Source organism: Dermacentor variabilis, chromosome 3 (assembly GCF_050947875.1).
Source record: "Dermacentor variabilis isolate Ectoservices chromosome 3, ASM5094787v1, whole genome shotgun sequence".
In the NCBI taxonomy this organism is placed as follows: domain Eukaryota; kingdom Metazoa; phylum Arthropoda; class Arachnida; order Ixodida; family Ixodidae; genus Dermacentor; species Dermacentor variabilis.
Genome location: NC_134570.1, coordinates 204,627,093 through 204,654,734, shown reverse-complemented (window position 1 = coordinate 204,654,734; position 27,642 = coordinate 204,627,093). Strand labels below are relative to the sequence as shown.

The 27,642-nt window shown below is 46.4% G+C and overlaps 1 protein-coding gene across 1 annotated transcript in view; it reads right to left on the bottom strand.

Annotated features, from left to right (window-relative positions):
- Positions 1–811: 811 nt before the first annotated feature.
- Positions 812–27,642, bottom strand: part of l(3)80Fj (lethal (3) 80Fj) — a 413,275-nt gene continuing 386,444 nt past the window's right edge. The window contains exons 52-54 of the mRNA XM_075686799.1: positions 18,665–18,769; positions 11,209–11,427; positions 812–1,023 (exon numbers count right to left, since the gene is read on the bottom strand). Coding sequence (XP_075542914.1) covers positions 895–1,023; positions 11,209–11,427; positions 18,665–18,769 — 453 coding nt within the window. The 3' untranslated portion in view covers positions 812–894. The remainder of the gene's footprint in view (positions 1,024–11,208; positions 11,428–18,664; positions 18,770–27,642) is intronic.

Genomic DNA, 27,642 nt, shown 5'->3' with positions numbered 1-27,642 from the left:
ATTGTAATTATCCATTTAATCATTGCACTCGCATAAAGCTCGAACCCCCCCCCCACTGCCCAATTTCTTTTTTGAATAATCGACTAACATATTTGGGTAAACAACCAAAAAAGTGGACATCAGCAATTGACAGATGTAAAACGTTGAAACAAACCCATATATGTAATCAAGTTTTGTGTATGCACATACGTATATGTATTCATTAGTTCATCATTATCAATTCAATAATAATGCTTTCCTTTACTCCTTTTTTTATCTGCAGAGAGTGACATACAAGCAGTATTATCTGGGTTGATTTCCTTCCTTCATGTGTTCGCTTGTCGAATTGTTCATGAATAAGTTGCGTAGGCAGTGGGAGCCCATGGAATGAAGTGGCCGCAAGTGACCAACATATTCTGGAGTCCTCCATTAAATAATTTCTCATAGCTTCTGTGTTGCCTTGGGATGTTAAACCCAATTAATCAATCATTATTTCGGTGCACTACATGACGCACCTTCATGTAAACAAGAGCTGCAAACAGTGTGCGCTTCACACAGTGCAACACGGGTGCAGATGCCGCACACGATAGAATGTCTAGTGCGTCATGACAACATAAAATTATCAGTGAAGCTTGTAATAAAGAGCCACGTGCAATAGTGTTTGCTGTATCGTATATTAAATCAAAGTATGACATCTGTGGTTCTAAGTGCAGTGGCACTTAGTACCACAAATGTTACACTGACGCTGGTGGTAGAATGGCCACCGCTGTCTACCACAATGGTCACAAAGTGTACAGACGCCAAATGGGAACACTACAAATCAAGGCTGAAATAAAACTTTACACACATCCTTTCTTTTTTAATCTGTGCATTGTTGAGGGAAGAGGACTGGGGAGGGAAGGACAAGGGAGACGATCAGGAGAGAACTCCATCATCGAGGTCTTCCTCCTTCGGCTCTGGATGGGAGGCCACCTTGCGCAGCACCTTTGTGTACACATCCTGTAGGGACTCCCTCGCCCCTGGGTCAAGTACCGCTAGGCACTCCTGCGAGCACAATAGGGGACACATGGACATGTGGACATGGACATGTGGACACATGGTTGCACTGTATCTTGTTATATACCAATTTTAGCTCATTATTTGACACTTTCAACAGACCACATTGCGCAGGCAACTTCATCTGATCAAAGAGTGGATTAAGTGTGCCAATTGAAAGTACAAAAGCTGACATAAGGTGGAGTAGCGCTCTCGGTCTGCACTTATGCCAGCTAAATGGAGGATTGCACTGTTGTGTTATGAAGTGAGCACCACCGTACAGTACCGAGCAAAACTAGAGCAGTTGTTTTCATGCTGACCAATTACACTTAAGGGGAGACGCTCCTCGAAAAACATTTTTTAAATATTTATACTAGAGATTTGAAAATCCACCTACTTAGAGAGCATTACAAGCAGATTTCGAATATGTGATTAGTTTCTGTGTAGCCACTATAGTTCTTGAGTTATGTCTTACACAATTTGCAAAATAGTGATATTGTGGGAATTTTATTGTGTAATATGTTTTTTGTAAAAAGCTTTGTTCTGTAGCTTATTTAGCTCTTTGTAGACTGCTAAGTGCCAATATATATTCAACCAGCATCTACAATTACTGCAACTATGAAAAAACATTAGGAAACTTCAACAAATTTTTTTTTGCAATCACATGAAAGTAACCTCGTACATTTAGAGTTGTCTTACACTAACGAAATTTGGCATACATACTGTCATGTGGTAGTGATGTTAAAGAACACAGTAGCAATACTGTGAAAGACAAAACTAACTTTTATTGGGCGAACCTGTGCCCACAAAAACAGGCTACACTTAAAGCACAACGATAGCGGCGAACACAGTCTGCGATCGTCGGACATCTGATCAGCAGGTCAAGCGCATTGGCTTTTATGCATCAGTCGTCGGATGTTCCAGAGTAATCGCTGGGACCCGCGTGTCTTCCACAGAGTTCTACACTGTTCGTGTCGCGCATACATGCAATCAGATTACACGAGGTTCGGTGACAGACAGCGGGAGGAACCATCGATAACATTCCAGAAACTTCAGATACATGCGGGCACGTCCTGTGCTGTGCGATAACATTTGTTAGGCGGTGAAACATGGTCGCTTGATAAAGATAAACAAGTACACATGTAAATACTCTTGAAGGTATGTACAGTGCTGATACCTAGTTGAAATTGCAATATCTCCCAGCAGTAGTAGCAAACGTACAGTAAAACCTTGTTAAACCGTACTCGCTTAAACACTAGTTTCTTTTTAAAAGTAGTTAAGTCAAATACCCAACTCAGCGTCCATTGAACATAATGTGTTTTGTATCCGCATAAACCGTACCAGCTTATTGCGTACATATCGGTTAACACATAGTGTTTCCACTTTTAGTTGCGCAAACACGGCGGTGCATCGTCTCCATCAGGTGGCCCGGCAGAAGAACAAGCCTCAGAGATCGGCACAACGGCCTCAAAGCGCCTTGTGTGTTCGCGCGTGAAGCCACATCAACATCATCTCGGCGGCGTGCCAGAGAGCGTTGTGGTGCCGTGCATGCGAGGCCTCGCGTCATGCCGAAGCTCGGATAAAAAGGACGCCGGATGCTCAGCATAGAAGAAAAATGAGACATCGTTTATGCTATCGAACGTGACACGAAGAAGTCGGCGCTGGCACGCAACAGGGACCAGCTGTTGACTATGGTGTGTGGCATCTGGAATGCAAAGAAGTTGCTCGACAGTGATGCTGCGACCGTGAAGGGATGTCGGCTACGAGGACCAACTTTTCGCCTTCGTTGCCTCTGTTGTTGCTGAAGTGTTGGCTAGTGACAGCGATAAGGACGACACAGAAAGCGACAGCAGGGGTGGTTCAGGCCTGACAGTGGCAGAAGCTGTGCGTTACGTCAGCCTCATGAATGCAATTGTCGCGACGAGAACAGCTACCCGTAATGGAAAAGGCGCCTCACAACTTCTGCAGCGCTACCGTGTGAGTGAACGGAGAATACATAATGCCAACAAGGAATCTGCCATGTGAGTGTTTGCCAAGAAGAGGGGGCTGGCTGAAAAGCTGCCTCGCAGCTTCAGTAAGTTTAAGGCCGCAGCCATCGCTGCTAGGCTGCCGCGGCATCAAACGAAAATAACACTTTTGTCATGCAAAGTGAATAAATACTGCATGTTTTCCCCCCCTTTCATCGCACTTTCTCTGAGTTCCGTTTTTGACAGGTAAGTGGTCGATCTCATGCTATTTCGGTTAAACAGTACCACCGTTTAGTACGTACTTTTCCGAGCTCTGGCCAACTACGGTTTAACGAGGTTTCATTGTAGCAGGTTATTCGAGGGAAAAAAAGATTAGTTGAAATGCTCTAATCTTTTTGCATAGTTCTAGTAATTGTACATGCTGTTTGGTTACATATCAGCCCTTGGTCATCTACAAAGAGCTAAACAAGCTACAGCACAATGCTTTTTGTAAAAATTTAGTACATAAAGAAGTGCTCACAAAGATGACTATCTTTTACCATTGTGCATCGCATAACTCAAACACTATAACAGCTACACAAAAAGTCATGAAATATTTGAAATCTGCATAGAAAACTCTATAATTGGCTGAATTTTGAAACCTCAAGTGCAAGTAATAAAAAAAAGTTTTGAGAAGCACCTCTCCTTTTAAAGATTATCTACACTTTATATAGCACAGACCAAGTATAAGTACCCATTCGAATGAGATTTAGCAAGAGTAGATGCTTGGGCTAGTTGGTAGTGAATTGCTAAAGCCAATCATCATCATCATCATCATAATTTATTGACCCTTAAAAAAAGAAAGGCCCCTGTTGGGATATTACATGTAAGATGCTAGAATACTGTACAATGCATTAGCACAATGCTAGAGCACTGTGGTGTTGAGTTCCATCTCTGTGTTGTTTTGCCCTCTTAGCAATACATATGGCTTGCACATCGCAATACACAACTAACATTAGTGCAAGGTGTCTTGCCTGGTTTGGTTGATTGCTCATTGCTACTGGAAACATCAATAAAACCAATTGTATTCCTTTTAAGTTGATTGCAAATTTTTATTTAGGTCATTAATAAAAATTGTCAAAAATTGTAAATTTTCAGGAAACGAATTGATTAAGTTTACAACGCTAACTCAGCAATGAAAAACAATATCACAATTCTGTACACTGCACCTAATAGTTGTTCTAACGCGGACAAAATTGATATATTCAAACGCGATACGAAATTTATGCATATCAAACCTGCCTGCTTTGGATGCTCTAATGGATGCAGTTTACAGAACTGCGATATCTGCTCTTGGTGAAGAGCTACGAATTTGTAAACTATGCGCTTCTATTTTTTTCAAATCAACCAATTTTTTAAAATTCCATTAATGAAATTCAGACCCTAAATTGAAACTTTGCTTCTAACAGTCACTAGTACTTAACTTTTTATCTCAAATGCAACAAATTTTTAAAATCGGCCTAGTGGTTATCTCAGAAAAGCATTTTAGATGTGTTTGAATAGGCGCCATCGGAGTTGGGCTCGAGCTAAAGCTTCCTCTTAATGTGTCCGAAATTATTATTATTGTTACACATTTGTGCATAGGGCTAGTGTTTATCTGAGATGTCTGAATAATTGCATGTCTGAATTTTTGCTGTTCAAGAACTGGCCAATGACAATGTGGCTCAGAAGTTTTACTTCATTCCCAATCTAACACAGAAAACATCTCAAATAACACACATCTCAGTAATCTTTAATTGCTAGGATTCCTGGTGCTGTCTAAGAACCAGATCACGAAAAGACGGCACTGCTGCTGACTTGCTCGAAGAGTAAGCAAACCCAACAAGCTGGCACACAAGTTCCAGGGACAGAAATTTAACATAAAAGTGCTAGATGAGAAATGCTTTATACAGTTGTCAACTGATTATGCAGACTTGATTGGGACTGTAAACGTCCGAATAATCGGGAGTCTGAAATCACAGATTCGCCCAATAATAAGTGACTTTATATCACAAAAAAGGGTGGGCTTGGATCGTCACTTTCAAAGATACCTTCAATATTGCGTTACTAGAGTGCAACACGCATCAGCACTTGCGAGCGACACAATTCTTGGCACAGTGCCAAGCACACCACAGTGCACAAACACTGCCGCCTGTAAATGAAAGTATCTTTCGATAGTGATCGGCCAACGAAATGGCCGAAGTTTGTCAATGCATGTTTGCTGTGTGCTGACAGATGCCAGTACCAGTCAATGCACGCACCAAATTCTCATCGCCGACTACTAGAGTGACAAGGCTTTGCTAGTTTCGGTTTTGTGGAGCACCAACGACATAGCCAAAGACAAGGCCGGCGACGTCTCAAAATGAAATATCTCTACTTCTGATCGACCCGGTGGCCATATTAGCACACGATAATATAGTCGGAGTCCAAATTATTGCGTTATGCACTGTAAGGTGCCCGAAATATCAGTCGTCCTTACACATTAAGTCCATAAGACTAGTAGTGGTGCTGTGTCACTCTCCAAATAGTCAAGCGTGTCCAAATTATTGCTGTCCATATAATCGCTCATTGACTGTACTCAAATAAATACAGTACAGTAAACACTCATTCACCTGAACTCTGACATGTTAAAATATAGGTTAAGTCGAAATTATTTTCTGGCCACGGTGTCAACCCATGTGTCTTTCACCCCTCATGTTAAAAAAAAAATTGTGCGCCATACTCCACATATCTTTAAATCTCAACTTCAAAAATAGCAGTGAAAAATCAACGGGGCAGTGGCAGCAGAGTCGTTTTCAACCACAGGGAGCACACTAGCTGAGCCAGATGTCGTGCCGGGCTGAGCCTCTGCTTATCTCACCCCTTTTGTTTCTGTCTATCACCACTTACGCGCACTTGCTCATGTGCTTGTCGCTGCTTTGTTGTGGCCTCACACAGCAGAGGTAAGCTGGAAGCAGAAATCTTTTTTTTCTCTCTCTTATCTAGGACGCTGTCAGTGACACATCAATGTGGTCACGAAGTATTACAGTCGATGACTGAATTTTCGGACATGCCTGATATTTCGGACGTCTTCGCGGCACCGCCACGAGCCCCATAGAATCAATGTACAGTCAAACCCGACTATATCGAACCCGTTTACATCGAATTATTCTATATATCGAACAATTTCTGGACACGATATAGTTACAATGAGTATATATCGCAAAAATTACGCTTACATCGAACAAAAATAGCAGCGACACCCGATATATCGAACGTCAAGCGGCGGAAAGTGCCCCCGGAAGTTGGCTTTCCCTCGCGGTGGCGGAGAAAACCCGGCTGCGCGGCTCCATCCAACCGCTCTCCCTACCGTGACCGCGCCCGACCGCGCTGCCTCAGCCGTCGGCAACCCCCCCCCCCCCCCTGCAAAAAATGATCCTGGCCCGCCTACAGCGCTTGCTCAGACAGCCAATCAGATGCTCTTGTGCCCTCGTCGTGCAAGATGGCGAAAGTGCGAGTTGTCTCGCTGTTTTTGTGTGCGCCTTGTAGGCCTTCTCCCACAGTGTTGCCGTGATGAAGCGGCAGAATTTGCCTTTCGTCGTGAAGCTCGCAATCATAAATCGTGTCGAACGCGGTGAGAAGTCGGATGTCCCCGCAGAGCACAAGATTCCGAGGAGCACTCTCGGCACGATCTTGAAGAATAAGGGGGAGATTAGGGCTAAAGCGTCCAAACTCGCGACCCGGTGCCCGTGGCGCCCGACCCGTACGCACGGCCGTGTACGAGTGGTTAATCTGAAATTGCTTCAGCCGTGCCGACTTCCGCGTGCTCGGTGATGACCGTAAATTTTGATGAATGCGACGAAGCCGTTGCCAGTGTTGCCGAAGTTTGGAGCGAACTGTCAGAATTTCCGGAAGCTGTTGACGAATCAACGGTGGATGAGTCTGTGAGCGCAAATGATGTGTCGCGACCACGGGAGAGCCCGAAAACGAAGACTACATTGCCAACATCGTACCGAGCACAAGTGAAAGTGGGCACAATGAGGAAAGCAACGACGGTCTCACATCCTCCGAAATGATTGGTGCGCTCGCAATAGTCCGGTGCTTCTGCGCGAATGTGGAAAGTTGCGGCCTCAGCTGCTCCGACTCCTTAATGTGGAAAAGTGCGTGCGTCGCAGGCAGCCAAATTGCCCAAGCAGAAGAAAATGCAGGACTATTTCGTGCGAAATTAAGCTAGTTTAATTAATAAAGTGATTTTATAAATGGTATGTGCTTTTATGACATCCAATTATTTAGCAGGCTTATATCGAATTATGCTCTATATCGAACTGATAGGCGTTTTTTTGCGAGTTCGATATAGCCGGGTTCGACTGTATAAGGAGATCTGAAGTTTCGAACGCTTGAACCCCCCCGGCGTCCAATTTTCCGGACTTTTTGACGTGACGGAAGGTCCTTTGGCTCCTCGTGCAGCGCCCTTGCGAAGGAAATCGACTTGCAGTCGAAGCATATCACCGCTTTGAACCACAACTAGCCAAATCTAGCCGCCACACACCGATTTGGTCTGGCCACGCTGGCTATGTTCATCACCGCAAATGGCCACACTTCCGCTTCCGGCGGAGTTTCAGGAGCGGCGCTATTTCGTTTGTTTGCGCAGGCCACGTTTTAGCTAGCGTGGTGTGTGGTTGTGCTCTGCGATGCTAGGCCTAGGTGCTTCGACGCTTGCCAGCGAACTCCACTGTTCGCAACTTGAGGATTTCGCTTGCCTTCGATGGCCCCCACTCCGTCTTCGTCGTCCTCGCTGATGGCATCGAAGCGTGGAAAGCAGTACCGTATCCACGGAAACAACTTTTGAACAGTTTGTTGACGCTGACAATGAGCTCAACTTCTGTGAAGAACTGACTGACGAGGGAATAGTCCGTCAGGTTGTGGGGGATTCAGAAGACTCCGATGTTGAAAATGAGAAGCCAATGCCTGCGCCACCTACAAGCGCCGAGTTGACGCGAGCACTGTTGACTTTTTCATCGCTGTACAGTGCTGACATGACCCTTGCTGAGATCGAGGCGAATATGATCGCATGCAACCGGAACGCCGTCCAAACAACAATCAACAAGTTCTTCAAGCCACTGCAGCAATAACACTGGCTGCCCGACGATGCAAATGTACATAATAAACAGGCAGTCGGCTGCATACAGAGTTTTTGAGCGCCTCTTTTTATAGCACCTTCATTGATGCTTTGGCAGGGTTTCGGAAGATTGGTACTTCGCCCTTTACCTCTAGATCCGAGAAAAAAAAAAGTGTGGTTTTTTGCATGCATTCATTTTTTCGGACTGCCTGAATTTTCGGATGTTTTTACGTTCCCTAGAGGGTCCGAAAAATCGGCCGTTGACTGTACTTGTGACCTTGAGCAAGATTATTCGCACTTCTGAGCAGGTGCGATAAGCCCACGCACTGTGCCCAAAAGAAGCCAGCATGTGAATGCGGTGTTTCAGCAAGATTGTGGGTTGATAAGGATGCTCATGCCATGGTGAGGCATAAATGTCACGTCGCTCATAGAAATCTGCAAAAGAAATGACAAATGCACTCTTCTGCAGTTTAATTACGGTTTTAGATGAGAAATCATTTAGAATTTATTAGGATGCAGAAAGTAGCAGCGTCGGATTTTTTTTATGCCTGGAACCGGTTATGCTCGGCTGTTTGGTCTTCAGCATGAGGGACCAGAGGAGGTATTCTGTAAGAATCCACCTAGTGGGCTGTCCATTTAGGTCACTGCTGATTGGCTGTGGCCGCTCGTCTCCTCCTCATTCGTACAGCTGCATCGAATCAGCAGCAGCCGAAATGGGCAATCCACTAGGTGGACTCTTACAGAATACCCCCCCAGGTCACAGACTCCAGAGACACGTTCACATTTTGTGTCTTGCCTCTGCGGCAGTGCTGCAAGTTTTTTGTCAGCAAGTCGTTCATTGACAGGCAGGAGTGCCTTACTAATATGCCCTGGCAAGCTCCAGTGTTTGGAAGCGATTCCCTAGCAGTAGCAGCATTCTGTTTGTACCATGAGTTGGCACCACTTGGGCACAGGCTGTGATTTGGGTGCTGATCAGTTGAACATATGTGATGGTAGGTTGACATTATTGCTTTGTGCATGCCATCTATGTTGCCCACATTAGACTTCAGTGCCCAGCTGTAATAACTGGTGAGCTTTGTAACCAGCTCACTGGTCCGTTGACCTTTGCTGCTCAGACTCTCACCACGCTGTTTTGTGCTTCTAGATGAGGTCACGAAGAGCAGTGCTCATGCGCTTCTACACATGGTTAATGGTCTTCCTTCTCTACTTCCATGTAACCATACATTTTAGCCTCTTCGAGTGCACAGAAAAATCTGTCTCCATCGCAAAGCATTGTGGTGCAGTGAAAACCATGGCATGACCGAGAGAACTAAAAGAGGGCAACGAGTGCCTCTGGTTCCATCTGGCGCGATTTACTATCAGCATTTTTTCGGCACAGATGATTTGCTTTCCACGCACTGTACCCAGAACCTTCCTTTGGTGGGGTATGTTTGAAGCCTAGGCGGAAATTTGATGGTATACCCTGAAATTCAGCACATATCCTGAAAACAACTCGATTACTCACACCAATATAAGAAAGATGGCCTCCAGTCATCCAGGTGCCACAGAAACAAAGTCCAACATTTCCAATATTTCTGAAATTCAGCACTTTGTAAAGTTCCTTTACTGGTGAAGCTGAGTTAGCAAGCACCCTTTCACAAGGCTCCATTGCAGCTGGGTTTAGTCTTCCCTTCAAATGGCCTTGGTATGTCTTGTGCTGCAGGCCTCTGTAGGATAGCGCTATTTGCCCATTTCTGGTACATTGAACAGCACAGGCCACAAGAATGTTCATCTCAAATGGGTTAGATTTTGCCATTCCTAACATGCACTGTGACTCCGTTTGTTTCCAAACCACAGCAAAAGTCGCATTTCAGGCTCAGTTGCACCGCGATGCTGTAATGATTGCACCTCTGCCAATTGAAACACTCCCTCCACACTTCTGTCACGCAGTCTTGCAAAGCAGTTTATTGACAGCAGCGATGTCGACGATAGTATATGTCACGGCCAATGGCGACAAGTCTGTGCCGTAGCACGTTGCGAACGTCCGCAGCTTCCGCTCGGTGGCCGAGAGAGACAATAATCAATTTTTTTGGCCGCCTTTGCTTGGAGCTGATTGTGATCATCCTTGCTGAGGTATGCTGCATCAGTTCTCCGTCGCTGTTCCTGGCTCCTACTTGCAAGGGAGCCGGCAGTGGGCATTGCAAACTTGCCCGACGTTGTTGAGCCAGCCATCGTCTCGTCTACTGATTCTCCTTCCGATAGCACGTCACTGCCTGATGTTAACATCCATCGGCGAAACGACTGAGTTTGCTAGCCTTTTAACGCATTTCCTAACCTTGTGGATGGTGCAGTACTTTCAATACGGTGACATATAACACTTTTGCACAAGTCTTTATCTGCTCCCAAAATGGCAGCATGCACGAATGAAGTACGGGCGTGCATGCAGCTGAACATCGCACATGCTGCGCAGGCCAATGAGAAGCCTCCGTTTTGCCACGTGATGACAAACAGCCAATGACGGGCTTGCATTCCTTTTTTACTTTTTTGCACTTTTGTCTGTATTGATGCAACCCATAAGGCTAATTTTTAGCAGGAAAAAGAGCTGAAGGGTTACTCTTTCAAGCGAGGCCAACATGGCCGCGTAATGGTGGATGGCTACGAAATGCAGCAGCTGCAAATGGGCGCTTTTTGCAATGTTTTCGTGAGAAACCAAGTCGAGCTTGATCATTTATTTGACAATTTATTAAATACCACGCGTCTCAATGCCTCGAAACTTTGGATATGGGTGGAAGGGAACCCAATAATTACGAATATGACAAACGTGAAAAATCTTTTTTCGCGATTTCTCGGTCCTAAAAAGCCTGCACCCCCCCCCCCCCCCTTAAGTTCTGCCACCGCGACTGGGAACAAACCTGCAACCTAGTTTTCAGCAGCAGAATGCCAGATCCACACTGAGCAACAGCAGAAGGTTTCCTGTAAAGAAATGGCAGCTAAACAAGTGCATAAACACAGATTATATAAATCACACATTAAGCTACTGTTGTGGGAGTTTGTGTGCACTGCACAAGACTGTGTAAATTTCGACTTAGTTTGTTCCACACAGTGTATATGCAGTCAGGAGCAAGCACCCACCTCGAGCCCCTGTGTGGAGGTGCGCAGGTAGAGCAGGGCGACCAGGGCGTACTCGCTGTTGGCGCGCACCATGGTGTTCTTCTCCTTGGTTCCGTTCACCAGTTGGGGCACCAGTGTTCGCAGCAGTTGTGGGGGCACGCCATTGTCCAGGCTGCGCGACAGCCACTGCACGGTCTGGGCCACCAGCTGCTTCACTTCGTTGCTCCCGTGGTTCAGGCACTGCATGGAGAAGGGGGCACACGAAGGCAAACCGATGGTCGCAAGGCGCTTCACTTAACCATCACTGTGCGCCAACAACGGGGAGGGAAGGAATGGTAGAGCTCAAGGTCATCACACCCATAGGAGAAAGCTGCAACTATGAACAGAAGAAACAATGATAAACATTCAAGAGTATAGCTGAAGTGATGTGGCCTAACAACCATATCTCTGACACCTCTTAAATGCTATGCTAGAGGAGTCTATACCATCGCAAGGAATGCTCCTGTAATCAAAAGGGACGTGTCAACACGGATGTGGTGTCAACCAATATGCTTTTGCCAATATGTCTATGGCATTGCTGTTGAAAAAATGAATGGTTTTGCCATGAATAGAATCATAAAAACCTGCATAATATACAAGGTTTTCTGGAAAGTCTGACACACATAATCTACTTGTCATAAAGTGCAGTCTCCTTAAAAACATAAAAAAAAAGAAAAATCCTATCGTTATAATCAATCATCGCTATATCTGCACAGCTGTAAAAAAAAGCTGCCGAACACACCTTTCTAGCTCCGAACCCAAATTTGTCATCTGGGAATAGAAATTTAGAATGTAGGTTGTGAAAAATAAAATGTTTATTAGGCCTTTGAACAGCATTTCAAGCGGGAGGCACGCTGAAATAGAAATCTGAACTTGCTTTTGAGGCAGTTTCACGTTTACAACCGCGGAGCATCGCATCCAGCAGCAGCATGAACACTGACGGCAATCCATTCGCATGTGCGAAATCAATGAGCGACTTGATGAACGAGAGCGCACTTTACATGAATATTCGGGCCTTTGTCGAAGACGGGCTATTGTCAATCTCATTGCCTCCATTGCCCAATCCTGCCGTCTGTCACAACAACAATCGCCTTGTCGAATATCTTTTAGCAGATCGAGGCAGCACTATCTGCCCTCAGAAACTCCATTATCAAAGCACCACCTCTGTCATTGTCAGTACTGACGTGTTCCCAGAGCTCAATAATGTGAGCGGCTTCCGCCGTGTTGGTTGATAAGAACTGTGACATTTGGTACACTCAGGATATTTTTATACAGTAGAATATCATTAATTTTAACTCCAAGGAAACCGAAAATTTATTCAGATAAAACAGAGTTGAAACTAAGGTGAGCACCCTATCAATTGTGCAGTACAGTGCACAAAACCAAAGCAGCCACCGGGCTCGCATTGATGAAAGTCTTACCTTTCCTGCATCTGTGTGTGACGACATGTGCTGGAAGGTGCCTAGGTTCCATAGAACATTGAAGTGCAATAAGATTCTCGCTCGTGTGCCATTTGCTGTGGGTGTAAGGGGAAATGTGTGAGGGTGAGCTGAGAATTCATTATGCAAAAAGGTGAGGCAGGCAGACAGGACACAAGAGAAGAGAAGTGGACAACACAAATGCCGGTCAACACGAACGGCGTTTGTGTTGTCCACTTCTCTTGTGTCCTGTCTGCACTCTCACCTTTTTGCATAATGAATCCTTCCCAACTAGCTCAGCCTTCTGTCATTCTGTGCTGAGAAGGATGGTCGCTTGATGCGCACCATGCATCTTCCCACGTGCCCCATGTTGGAGATGACCTGATCGAATGAGCGCTAGAAAGGGGGCACATGTGAGTGCATGGTAACGTGGTCAAGGATGCACTAGGGGGGAAGGAAGAGGGGGAAGTTGAGCATGCAACATGAGCAAGCATGCTCTAAGAGGAAGGGGGCTGCGTAGGTAAGCATGTGGTAATGTGATCAAGCATGTGCAGGGGTCTCCTTCTTGCTCTTTTTAAGCTGGATGGGAAAGGAGGGCGTTGCTTGCTCTGCTACGGTCTTGGCTCCCCGCATGTCTTTCCTTGTCATTTTTACCACATGCGACATTATGGTAGTAGCGACGCATTGAACCTCCGCCTTTGGCTCGGATTTGTTCGAAAAGCAGTGCGTAGGAGTGAGAGAGCTTGTTCGAAATGACCCTTGCATTGTTTTTGTAGTTCGAATTTACGAGAGCTTTAATGTAATTAGCATTCTTTGCCTACTTTCAGGTGTTTTGAGCCTATATACTTATCTACCTAGCTTCTTACGCCAACCAAGTGGTCCAAGTTGGCTACCAGCTTGGGCCACTGGTTATGTGCTTATGGTTGTGACGCTGTCACTGCTGTTGCATCATTGTCATTCCAGCTCTGTCATTTGAATCTCATCATGCATTCGATATGGCACCACAGCCGTGATGCCCTCGTGGTCGCCTTAATGTTGTCACTCTAGTATTGTCATCCAACATTCGTCATGCCGTCGTCGCCCCAACATCGTCGTAATACAGGCTCTTCGTGAAACAGTCGTCCTCCCGCCATTGTTGTCACTGCTTTGTCGTCACACAGCTGTCATCATGCACATGTTGTCATACTGTTATTGTCGTGATGCTATTGCAGTTTCATAATCGTCATTCTAACTTTGTCATCCAGCTCTCATCATGCAAGTGATGTCACGCTATCGTAATCACACAGTTGTTTTCATGCTGTCACCATCACGCTGTCATTTTACAATCATCATGCTGTTACTGTCATGCCACCTTCGTCCTTCCACCAATGTCAATACTTCTTTGTCATTCTATTGTACTCATGTTGTTGGCATTTAATCGTGTTTATGGTGTCGTTGTCATTGCGTTGTCGTCAAACAGTTCCCATCAAACTTATTTCTCATGCCGTCGTGGTCACGCCATTGATGTCCCTCCAGCTTCGTCATGCCATTGTTGTTATACACTGGTCGCCATTGCATTGTTCTCATACAGTTGCCAGGTCACTGTTGTCATACAGGCATCATCACACATTCAATGTGATACTGTCGTCATAAAGCCATTGTGGTCATTCCATCATATTGAAGCGTGCGAGTGGAGTTGGATGAAGAGAAGAACGAAGCTGTGCTGGCTCGTGTGCGGTGCTGTGAACTGCTTTCGCCGAGTGATACCTTTGCATTCTTTATCGTGTAAATAAACACAATACATCTTCACAATTGTGGTGGAGGTGCTCAGTAAGCCAGCTACTACCTAGTGCTGCCTGAGTGACACCTTCTGCCAATGACGGAAACACAACAGTACGAGCTTTGCTGCAGCTGTTGACTTGCGGGCTTGGCGCTACTACCACAAGAAATCAGCTCGAATGGAGACACCCAGCAATCGTTCGTGAGGGCATCTCTTTACCACTACAGGGAGCTGCGGCCCTTCAAAGGAAAACCCGGTGATAACGTGGGTAAGTGGCTCAGCCATTATCAGCGGATGAGCCGATCCAACGGTTAGAATGCTGCTAGCCAGTTGTCTAATGTGGCGTTGTTCCTTGATTTCACTGCGTTGGTAAGGTTTGAGAACCATGAAGACACTTTGACAACCTGGAAACTATTTGTGGAGGAAATTAAGAAATGCTTTGGAGAACCAGCAATGAAGAATAAACGAGCGGAGCAGACATTGTTGTAAAGGGCTCAAGTCACCAGGGAGACTTTCAGAAGGTACATTGAAGAGATACTGAAGTTGTGCAAGTTGGTGGACACCCACATGGCGGAAAAAGACAAGGTGGGCCATATTCTCAAAAATATTCTCAAAAATTCTGATGTGTCTGTTTTTAGGAACAACCGTAGAAGTGGTGGCATTTCTTCATACTTTCGTCACAATATTTTGTATAATGTCTTGGATCAGTATTCTGTTGCGAACGAAAATTATGAAGTGTTAGCTGTCGAATCATCTAATATCATAATATATATCTTAGTGTATCGCCCACCTTCGGGCGATGTGAACAATTTTCTATGGTATATTCAACAAATGCTGCAGTTTCTGGTACATGCAAACAAAAACCTGTTTGCGTTTGGTGACCCCGACACAAACATTCAGACTGAAAGTACAGTCAGCAGGAATTTAACTCATATAATAGCTAGTTTTTGCTGCAAAAATGTTATAAATATGCCCACAAGAGTTACAGCAGAAACTGAAAGCCTCGTAGATTTGTGCTTCACGGACTACTTGTACACTGACGTGATCTCAGGTGTTATTGCTTCTGATTTAAGCGATCATCTCCCATTTTTTGTTTCATTCCTCAACACTCAACACACAGAAAAATAAACAATGATACACTCAGTTATACACGAGAATTAGTATTTCAAATAGATTGGTCTGCAGTGCGTTGTTAAAAAGACCCATTAATTTCTTATTCTATTTCTTTAAAGGAAATATTAGGCACCTACGACTCTGCTTTTCCTGTGGTACGGCACACCAAATGTAAGGTAAAGAAAAATTGGGCAAATAAAGAACTGTACAAAAGAGCACAGGATAAAAATAAGCTCTAGCTTGTTTTGAAAAATAGCCTGTTCGGGAAAAACGGTAAATGTTAAGAAGACAAAGTGTATGTTCTTCATGCCTAAAAACAAACACAGACACATTAGCAATTATCTTGACTTCACATTTCCAGGCAACTTAATTGAATGTGTCCCATTGCCCAAATTTCTTGGTGTAACTATCCATGAACAACTTTCATGGACAGAACACGTTACAAATATCTGCTCAAAAATTTCTCCTTCTGTCGGAATAATTCAAAAACTTAAGTGCCTCCTTCCTCTATAGCTAAAGACCCAACTTTGCGCTTATTCAATCTCACTTGCATTACTGCTTGTTGGCCTGGCCTCATGTGAGAAATGCCAACTTGAATTCACTCTTATCCTTCAAAAGAGGTCAATAAGAGCTGCCGCCAACATATGATATTCTGAAAGCACCACCACATATTTTAATTCCCTATTATAAGGAATATAAAACAACTAATAGCCTACTGATATGCAATAGAGTCATGTCATGCAGCTAATAATAAAGGTAAAATTGTTTCAAACTTAAAATCACAACCACGAACTGTTGAGTTGAGGCATGCCTCTCGAAGAACACCACAAATAAGAATGAACTATGGAGTACATTTATATTTCAACTTACTCATTTTCTTAACAATCAAAAACACATTGAAGACCTCATCTACCAGGGTACTTCCTTTAGGGCTTACAAAGAGAGCATTAGAGAGAGGTTGCTACATAGCAAAACGTAGTACAGTTAAACCACGATATAACAAAGTTCTATATAACAAAATTCTCGATATAATGGAATATTTAACTTTTCATAACATTTTGTCCGTAGAAGACCATGTATTTAGAACCTCAATATAATGAAGTATGTTTGTATGTGATTTCAATATACCGAAATTTCACTGCCACTGGAAAGGAATGCTGAGACAATAAACAGAAACTTCTGCGGACGGAGATGGTCAAATGCGTAAGTTGGTGCGCGTCTCAATATCTAGCGTGCGTCTAAGCCATGGCTGCGAAATGGCTGTAAGTGTAACTGAGTGCATACACAGCCACGCACCCTTCTTTAGAGGTAATCTGTGACCTGTGCAAAGAGTGGGCATGCCGAGACAGCGTGACACCATGTAAGCTGTCTTACTGCATGTTTAGTGTTGGAGGTTGCACAATCTAGAGTATGGGTGAACCACTGGAGTGAGAGGCAAACGAAGCATTTGCTCCCCGCTGTCAGCGCTTTTCCTGATAGCACCGTCCCAGTGCGGGTGATGCTACCAGCCGCGAAGGCAGAGTGCACGCGAAAGCATGGCTTCGATTAATTCGTACCACCGAGAAGAGATCATCAACGTATGTATCATTTGTTGCCGACTCCCAAATTTATCAAAATGAATTGTTTTCTAATCCAAGTTTGCGTTTTTCGGTTGCCCAATAATTAGAAAAATTCTGTGGCCCCTTCCTGTGTAAGAAAAATTGAGCGGTGACTGTACTTATTTGCATAAAAGGTCAAATTTCAACAGAACAAAATTTCGATATAACAAAGCAAACTGCTGACTTTACCAACTTTGTTATATCGAGGTTTAACTGTATACGTATTCAATGCACATGTTATGTAAATGTAGGTGTTACAAAATGTTATTGAATGCGTGTTTTCATAATGTGAAAGTGACCCTGCTTATCCTGCTTATGTTCACTGTGTTGTGGGTTGTCCTTGCTAAAAATTATGGGGTTTTACATGCCAAAACCACTTTCTGATTATGAGGCACGCTGTAGTGAGGGACTCCAAAAATTTAGACCACCTGGGGTTCTTTAACGTGCACCTAATCTAAGTACATGGGTGTTTTTGCGTTTCGCTCCCATCGAAATGCCGCCGCCGTGGCCGGGACTCGATCCCGCTACCTCGTGCTCAGCATCCCAACTCGATAGCCACTTAGCAACCACGACGTGTGGTTGTCCTTGCTGCTTTCTGTCAAATGCTACGACTGATTATAGGGGGAGCAGCCTCATTAGGCATTTTGCCCTTTGCCCTTCTCCTAAAGTGTACTGTAAAACTGCTACTCTTTGATTAACACTTAATTTCAGTCCCAATCTTGAAAGCTATAGAGCGGGCCACTGGAAGCCAAGGCAGGCCAAACCAGTGGAAAATCCAACATGGCAGCATCCAAGATTGGGTAGCATAGCTCGGAACAAGCGTTTTAGTCCGGAAAATCGAACTTTAGGGACTGAATTCCTCCGAAAGATTGGTCACGAGAATGCATTAGCTTTATGGGAACCCTGATGCTGCATATATGAAATCCAGAATATCCATCATGTCTGAATTTTTGGAGTCCAAACAATTTGTCGGCTACTGTATAGTAAAATGTTCATCTGCAATTTCAGTGTAACGAAATTTTACTGGTGTGGTGAAGGAAGGCTGGCAATAAATGGAATGAGTGCCAGTGGTCAAATTGTTGAATTACATGCGACTGTTTGCAAACATAACTTTTAAATTGCACACAAGGTTGGCAAAAAGCGGCCGGCAAAATGGAGCAGCTTTGAATCTAGATAACATGTAAATTTTACCGTCATTACATTGATGTTTAACTGTATTTCAGAGACAACAGCAGGCATGGTACTCATACATACAGTCTGAACTGTCTAATGCTTTCAAGATCAGACTTGCTAGTGTGCAATGCAGAGGCCCAAATGGGAATGGTGATGTACAGTGCCAAGAGCCAGAAATGTTCCTCAAATTTTTTACAATTTTGTTGCCAGGGAAATTTTCATGATAAATACGCTGGTTCTTGTGCACTGTTCACCTCTGTAACTAAATGTGCCTGTCCTGATCAGCAGCAATGTATCAGATTTCAAATCAGTGCACTGGCTTCCAGGAGCACTGAGCACACAAGAATGTAGCGTTCCCTGCCTGTGGCTCCACCTACCTTGGCAAATGTTGTCAGTAGTACTTGTGGCAGCTCCTCAGAGTTGAGAAGCATGTGACGTAAGCAGTGGCCAGTTCCACGCACTCCACCAATCACAATGGGCACCTGCAAATGCGAAGATTCAAGTTAATGCACCTTGAGCCAAGTCAGGGTGGCTACCAAGTTGACATTTCCAATTCCCTGAGATTTCCAAGTTTTCCCTGAGTGCCTTTGTGAAATTCCCTGAATGACACACAACTTCATCGTCTTATGTCAAGACAGGTTGACATCATGTTGCCCGATACTATCACTCTCTAGTTAGCGTGTCAAAAAATGAAAAACGACTTAATCCAGTTTGAATAGTAAGGTGCAGTGTTTCATTTATTCAGAAAGAAAACCGAAGCCGTACTATTGAAGTGCTTATTCGAATGTATGGGGGCAGTTCATTTGCATAATGTAAGAAATATACATATATATATATATATATATACATAAACAGGTTATTTTCACAATATATACACTTTGTCATCACACACAAAAAAAAACGCCAGTTTATTGTTTTTAGCCTGCTATGATGTTTTGACTGAGAAATACATATTCAATTTGTTCTGTGGGGCACGCAATAATTATTGTGGCATATTATTTTATTGCACTGTCACGATCGACGACACGCCACACGTGGTCCCGAACTACCGCTTTATTTCCCGGCACGCCAACCTTCCGCACCACACAACCACACTCAGAGTTCACCCTTTTCTCCACTCTCCTCCCGCACGCTCGCGCCGCTGTCCTCCCCGCACTCACGCCACCTGTTCGTCGCTCAGTCAACTACCGTCGATCCCGCGCCTGGCCTCCGAGAACCGCGGCTCCTCGTCATGGGTCTTGGGCTGGCTTGCCGCGGGTCTTGCGCGTCACAACTCTCCCCCCCCTCGAATCGTGAAGCTGTGCTGGTAGGGAGGGGCCATGGCTCATGGTAGAGCATCAACTGATCAGCATGGGCAGTAGTTCGATGACGTCCTGTAGCAGGATCGCTCAAAACAAAGTTATTGTCACCTAATCGTTTGATTACACAATAAGGTCCACTTCGCCGCGGTGCCAATTTCGCCGAAACGCCCTTGGCCGCATCACTCAAGGTATGGGAATCCAGGAGCACAAGGTCACCCTCTTTGATGGTTGTTGCCTGACGATGACGGTCGTAACAGGATTTCTGCACCTTCCAAGCAGCTGCCTGATGTGACCGAGCATACTGGAGGGCCTCTCCAAGGCACCGCTGGAGTTCCGCAGCAAGTGCATGGTGTGCTGCTTTTGGAGGCTCTGTGTCTTCCTTGTCGCTTGTAGGTTCCCATGGGGTGCGCAACTCGCGGCCGTAACACAACAATGCTGGAGTATATCCGGTGACAACACTCTCGGCAGTACGCATGGCAAGGGCGATCTCAGGTATGTGCCGGTCCCAGTCTTTGTGGTTGGAGCAGTATGCCCGTAGACACTGCTTAATTGTGCCATTGTGACGCTCCACCATTTGGCCAGCCGGCCGGTAAGGCACTGTGTGGCGATCTTTGATGCCCCAGTGTTTCAAGAGGTTGCGCCATAGTGTGCTAACAAAGGGCTTGCCATTGTCACTGGTGATGGCCACAGGTGTGCCATGGCGGCAGAAGACTTGCACCATGCACTCCAGTATTTTCGCACTTGTTGCTGCTCGTAGAGGGAAAAGCTCTGGGAACTTCGTAAATTTGTCAATAACTACCAGCAAGTATTTGTGGCCCCGGGGTGTAGATGGCAAGGGCCCGATAATGTCAACACTGAGCTCTTCCATGGGTGATGTTGCCCACTGACTGCTCATGAGGCCCTCTGGTTTCTTGCGCCGAGCTTTTGTGCGCTGACAGACAGTACAGCACTGCACATACTTTGATATATCTGCTCGCATGCCCAGCCAGACGAATCGTGCAGCCACACGCCTCAGAGTTTTGAAAAATCCAGCATGGCCTGCAGTGGGATGGTCGTGGGCCACCTTCAGTGCCAGCTGCCGCAAGTGACTAGGTAACCACGCTACCTTGTGGTTGCCTCTTTGCTGAACCAGCAATCCGCTTGGCTGCAGTTCCGTTGTTTCGGCCGGATCACGAAAGAGGCGATGATCAGGGTCCGAACTTGGGAGCTGAGTCCCTTGGACCACCGCCTTCAGCTTTAAGAGGCGGTCATCACGAGCCTGTTCTTGTACCAGCTGTGTTGTGTCACTCAGCAGCGAAGAGTCAACCTCCGAGGCCACAGCTACTTCATCAAATGTAATTTTGCCTTCAGGTTCTGGAGCAGCAATGGGGAACAGCGTCTCATGTAGGTTGTCACTTGGGTTGTCTTCACACTGGAGAGGGGCTCTACTCAAGGCATCAGCGGGTATGTTTGCCAGCCCTCGTCTGTGCTTGATTCGGCAGTTGAAGCCCTGCAGCCGAAGAACCCAACGCTTGACCCTGGGTGAAGCTTGGTCGGTATGAAACATCCATGCCAGGGAGGAGTGGTCACAGTGTATTTCAAACTCCGTAAATTCAAGATATGCCCTGAACTTGTCCACTGCCCAGACTACTGCCAGGCATTCCCACTCCTGGACAGTATAATGGCTCTCGGCTGCTGTAAGGACTCTGCTAATGAAGGAAACAGGCTGCAGACCATCAGGGCCAGCCTGCAGCAGCACAGCTGCAATGCCAATGCCACTTGCATCTGTCTCCACCACAAAGGGTCGATTTAGATCTGGGAGGCTTATAACAGCATCCTGAGCTAAGGCCTGCTTGAGTGCAGTGAAAGCCTGTTCTTGGCACTCCTCCCACTGCCATGGCTCGTTCTTCTTCAAAAGGTTGGTCAGTGAATGTGCCGTCAGTGAAAAGTGAGGGATGAAGCTTCTATAGTAGCCGGCAAGTCCCAGGAAGGCTTGCAGCTGCTTAACTGTACTGGGTCTAGGGTAATCCAGCACTGCACGCACCTTGTCCTCATCTGGTCTGCACTGCCCAGGGGAGATGATGTGACCTAAAAACTTGAGGGACTGACGGCAGACCTGTACTTTATCTGGATTAATCGTAAGGCCAGCACCCTCAATGCGTTGTAGCACTTCCCTTACATGTTCAACATGTTTCTCCAGTGTCTCTGAGTATACAAGGACATCATCTAAAAATGCCATAGCAAAGTGGTGATTGATTCCCTGCAGCACCCGGTCCATTAGGGTTTGAAAAGTTGCTGGACCACCTGCCACCCCGAAGGGCATCCTCGTAAATTCAAATGTACCTTGATGGCAAATGAAGGCCGTTTTAGCTATGTCAGCCTTGCAAACAGGAATTTGGAAAAACCCTTGGGAGAGATCAAAGCTGGAAAACCACATTGCTCGGCCCAACTGCGCTAGCAGCCAGTCAGTTCGAGGCATTGGGTAGGCAGGTACTCGGGTGCGTGCATTTAACGGACGGTAGTCCACAGCGAGCCGGTAGCCTCCAGACTTCTTTGCAACGAGCACTGGGGCGCTAGTCCATGGGCTGGTGCTTCGTCTTATAAGGCCCTGTTGTAGGAGGTCATCCACACAGCTCTCAATGATCTTCTGCTTCTTCGCATTCACTGGACGTAGCTTGCATCTCACGGGCGCACTGTCCCCCGTGTCAATGAGGTGCTGAGCCAGGGTGGTACATCCCGCAACTGTAGTAAACAGATGGCTAAAGTCATCGAGAACTTTACTCATGCTTGGGTGTAGTTCCCTGGTGCCAGCCTGATGCATGTTCTCTATGCCTGGAACTACAAGCACTTCTTCAAAGAGGCTGTGCAAGTGGTACGACTCTCCATCTTCTATTGCAAGTGCTGTCGCTGGGTCCTTTTCACGCTTAGCAAATGGCACCATGCACTGTGGATCGGTTCCAATCGTCCACCCACCCAGCGATACATGTAAAGAGATGCCTGTTGCTGTTAAAAAATCTCTGCCCAGCACAATGTCCCGACACAAGTCTGGCACACACAGGAAGCGTTGATTGCGGCTGCTTGTGGCCCACTTTATTTTGCACTTGAGGGAAGTCGTCGACTGAGACCAACCTGTTGCCAGGCGGAGTGCTTGTTCCTGTGTCTTGGGTTGGGCGCCCGCCTCGACCGCTACCCTTGCCGCCGGCAATCCAAGCAAGCTCACACTCGAGCCTGTGTCCAGTAGGGCCTGGAACGTCGTCCTCCCGATCTGCACTTCCAGGAGAGGCTCCTTGTTGCCGGCCAAGGCCGCTACTTGCAGCGCAGTCTCGTAGGTGCTTGCCGGTGCACCTACCGTCCCCCGTTTCCCGTACACTGAGAGCGGATATGTCCGATCCCGTTGCATTGGTAGCAGCGGGGTGGGCCGCCACGCCGACCTGTAGGGCACTCGCGGGCCATGTGACCGACGCCTCCGCAGCGATGGCAGTTGAATTCTCTTTGGTCACGCGGCTGGTACCTTTGGTGCTGTGACGGCGTTGAGAGATGTGGCGTCCTTGTGGCGAATGCGGCCAATCCGTGCAATTGGTCTCGGTGGTAGGAGGGCTGTATCGCCGCGGGGTGCAACGGCCAGGGGGATGCCGCCGGCGGATACTGGAACGGCGCGGCAGCCGCTGTGATCAACCCTCCGGGTTGTGTTCCCGGCACGCCGGCCACGTTTATAGTCGATTGGAAGGCCAAGTCTCTCGCGACTTGGTCAGTCGGGGGTGGAGGTGGCTTGTACTGCATGCGCCTCCAGAAACGCTCCATGAGACCGTCAGCGGCCTTCGCCAACTCCGCGAGACTGCTGAACTGTCTTCCCTCCACCAGATCCTGGAGTTGCGGGTGCATCTGCCGCAGCACGCGGTCAACCTTTTCCGACTCGGGCACTTCGCCGCCAATCCGGTCGTAGTAGGCCGCGATGGTATAAATAAATTCCTTTAAATTTTCTTGGGGATGTTGCGTCCGGTGCTCCAGCTCTTGTTTCAAGCGGCGCTTCGCGTCAATGGAGGAGAATTCCGCAATAAACGCCGCAGTGAACTCCTCCCACGACGCAAACGAGTTCACGAATCGCCACCACAACTTCGCGCTACCTTCCAGCGCAGCAGGCACAATGTGCGTAAGCCTCTTGTCAGCTGCGACACCGCTGACCAAACAAAACGTTTCAAGCCGGTCCAAAAATTCCTCGGGGGACTGATGGTCGTTGAACCCCTTAAACCTTGGAGGCTGACCTGGCTGACCTCCTGTGGAGCGCGGAGCGCAGTCGCTCACCGGTTGAACCGCCGCCGCCGTTGTCGTAGAACCCATAGGCACTGCCTCGGCCGCCATCAGTCTTTGTCTGACAGCTGCCGCGATTTGCTCGCGTTCCATGGTAGATCCGCTCGTCTGCCCCAGCAGATGCTGTACCAATTGTTCGGGAACGTCCACTGTCTCCATGTTCACGTAGATCCCGGACGAGCCCCCACTTGTCACGATCGACGACACGCCACACGTGGTCCCGAACTACCGCTTTATTTCCCGGCACGCCAACCTTCCGCACCACACAACCACACTCCGAGTTCACCCTTTTCTCCACTCTCCTCCCGCACGCTCGCGCCGCTGTCCTCCCCGCACTCACGCCACCTGTTCGTCGCTCAGTCAACTACCGTCGATCCCGCGCCTGGCCTCCGAGAACCGCGGCTCCTCGTCATGGGTCTTGGGCTGGCTTGCCGCGGGTCTTGCGCGTCACAGCACAACACTGGATACAGTAGCCAACCATTATTAAAACTAAGAACAAATGAATAGCACAATGCATATGATCAGGCACATAGCATATTATTATTGCACTTTCTTAATTCATGCTCTCTTTTTTAATTGCACAAAAAGCTACTGCACTGAAATAATATACTAGTACATACTTAAAAAGCACGATTTTATACTATGATAATAATCAATCATTCAAATGTTTATTATCGTATCCAGGAACAGCTAGAGAGCCTTTGTACTGGTGCACCTAACGAGCAATATGCGAGACAAAATGTACAGAAACATGAATGTGGCCGACAAAAAAAAAAAGGCAAGATAGAGAAACAAATAGGGAAAAAAGGAAACGAGGAAGAGTAAAAGGGAGTTAATCATACATGATTATTTACAGATCCACAAAACATGGGAAATTAACTCTGAAGTATGTCAATACAGGCACAGTTATGATGTGTTTTGGAGTCAAATCTTATATAGCACAATCTTGCAACAAGGCCAGGCAACGAATGTGGAATGCTGCCTGGTATACTGTTGCGGCACGAACAAATGCATATGATCAAGAAGCTTTTGGGAATGTATAATGTCATGGGCCACCCTATACAGGAACAAAAGGTGTGATTAATTAAGTCTTGAATCTAGAGGTGCGAGTTGAGGTATATTTGAGAAGGCTCAACTGGGGTTGCCAGAACGGCAAAATCGGTGCTTGAAGATATATATCAATTTATTCTGGATGCGTTCAGTGAGGTCAGAATTAGATTTGCAGATTGCACCCCCTCCTACAGAGGCATACTCTAGTAATGGGAGACACACAGCAGAATTTCAGAAACACAACAGGTTAGTGGAAATCATGCACTATATGGCATGCAATTCCAAGAGCGTGAAGGGCATGTTGTGTAATTATCTATGTGAAGAGAAGCTTAGCATTTTGCCAAAGTACACACCAAGATCCTTCACTTCATCGACCCTAAGGGGGGAGCATGCAGTAGGGTGTACGGAAATTTCACATGGTGTGTTTTCCACATATAACTTAATGCCATAGTATTGGAAGCATTTAAGCGTACCTATTGTTTCGGCATCAGTTTGAGAGTGAAAACAGCTCTTTTTGGGGTCAATGCAGTGGTGAATACTGTTTGACAGTCTCAAATAGTTTTAAGTCGTCGGCACACAAAGCCGTGCTGTTCATTTATTGAAATGCTCTTAGCACTAACAGAAAGCTAGGAATCCAATACCCATTCAAGCACTTTTGACGCAGTGCAAAGGATAGATATAGCCTGGCAGTTAGTAACTGCACATCCAGCACTCGACTAGTGCACAGGCAATGTCCATGCTACCTTCCGCGTGCTAGGAAACGCACTAGAATTTAGGGAACTACTGAGGATGTTTGTGAGAACAGGGAACAAGTATGCTTCCATACGTCTTAAGCTCTGCGGAAGAAATACCATCAGCACCACAAGGAAGGGAAGGTCACTTCATACACTTGAAAACAAGGTTTTCATTGACTTATAGCGTACACACCATGCCAGACTGAGAAGCAAGGTTACTTGAAGCATATTTCACACCATATAGTGAACAGAAATGTTCTGCAAAGGCATTAGCAGTGTTCGAGACGACATCACCTCAAGAGGACATCCATCTTTGGCACTCTTTTTAGAAGAGTGAGAGCGCAGGAAGCTCCAGAAATATTTTGAATTATGTGTCCCGCTGGCTTCAACACAATCAATGTGGTCGTAGTGATGATATGATGATGATGATAACAACAACAACAACAACAACAACTATAATAATAATAATAATAATAATAATAATCTTAGGGGTAACATGGCACTCTAGACTAGAAAAAGGGTGATGCCTGTAAGTTAGAGCGTCTGATAGCCAGCCATATAGAGCAGAAATTTGCAGGGTGCAGAAGACATCCCCTTCCCTCCACGTGCACACACATGCACACAGTCAATGGGTGCACAACACACAAGAGTGCCAATTAAGTCTGGTCGCAAGGAAGGGGAGTCCGAATGGCCAGGAGGGGGGGGGGGATAGAAAGCTTTGGATGCCAGATATAATCATGAAGTTGTAGTATCGGGCCATAAAGACGTGATGGGGCTCAGGCTGTGCTGACCACTTGTTCAGACGAACTGAAGAAGAAAGATGAGAGCTGTCCAGAGAGCCGTCAAGCACACTGCAGAATAGGCTAGTGCAATGCTGCACTGGTACTGCAGGGTGTGCCACGTGAGGGATTTGAGGCAATCCTCGTAGGCCGGCATGAGCTTGCGACAACCGAAAAGACTGGAGTAGAGGGTGCGTGTTGTCCGGTGCTGAACAAGCTTAAGTTTCTTAGTGTGGGTAGTTTGGTATGGGGACTATACTGATGAGCAGTACCGTATTTACACGATTGTAAGTCGACCACTTTTTTAAAATTTGAAAACTTGAAGTGGGGGGGTCGACTTACATTCGAAACCAAAACATGGCACCACCAAAAAAGCGAGACCAGCGGGAGCTACAACGTAGTTACAATTTTATGCTTGCTCTATGGCCCTACCCTTAGGTTTTCACTATCCCACGTGTTTGTTAGCTTTTCGGAAGGGTTTTTCAACATTTTTGAGAATTTTACAGTGCACACAACACTAATGAGGGCGTATCGATAGTTCATGGAAGCGCCGCTATTCCATTCGCGGCGGCACCCTCAGAACGGCGGCACTTGCGAGGAGTATCGGTAGTTCATGAAGGAGCAGATACCGCTCGCGGGTTTCTCTTTGCCTGTTGCGTTTAGCTTTCTCTATAGTTTGACGAAAGGCATTGGTTTGACGTATTATACTTGACTGCCGGCTACGTGCTACGTCTATGCTTCCTCAGTCGTCATGAGTGCTCCAGGCCCACTAATCATTCGGCACTCGTTCACAGCAGCGTTCAAGAGGGCTGCCATTCTTTACGCCGAAGAAACAAATCACTGCGCAGCGGGCCGCAAGTTCGATGTTTCTGAATGGGTGGTGCGACAGTGGCGACTGCAGCGAAGCGAAATTTTCACCTGTGACGGCAAGTGAGGAATTTCCCATGTGCCGAAGTCTGGACGCTTTCCGGAGCTGCAGGCAAAGCTTGCGGCCTACATCGCTGAAATGTGTGATCGGTCCCTGCCAATGAAGTGCGACACGGTCATGAAACAAGCCCGGATCTTCGCCTTTTAAGGACCTGCTTTGCCGTGAGTACAACGAGTGGCTGGCGGCAGAAGACTGTGAAATTACGCCAACCGGACCTGCCAAAAGAGCCTCGCTGACAGCTGCGTGTGGTTGGGTGCATTTGGCGTGGGCTGCTAT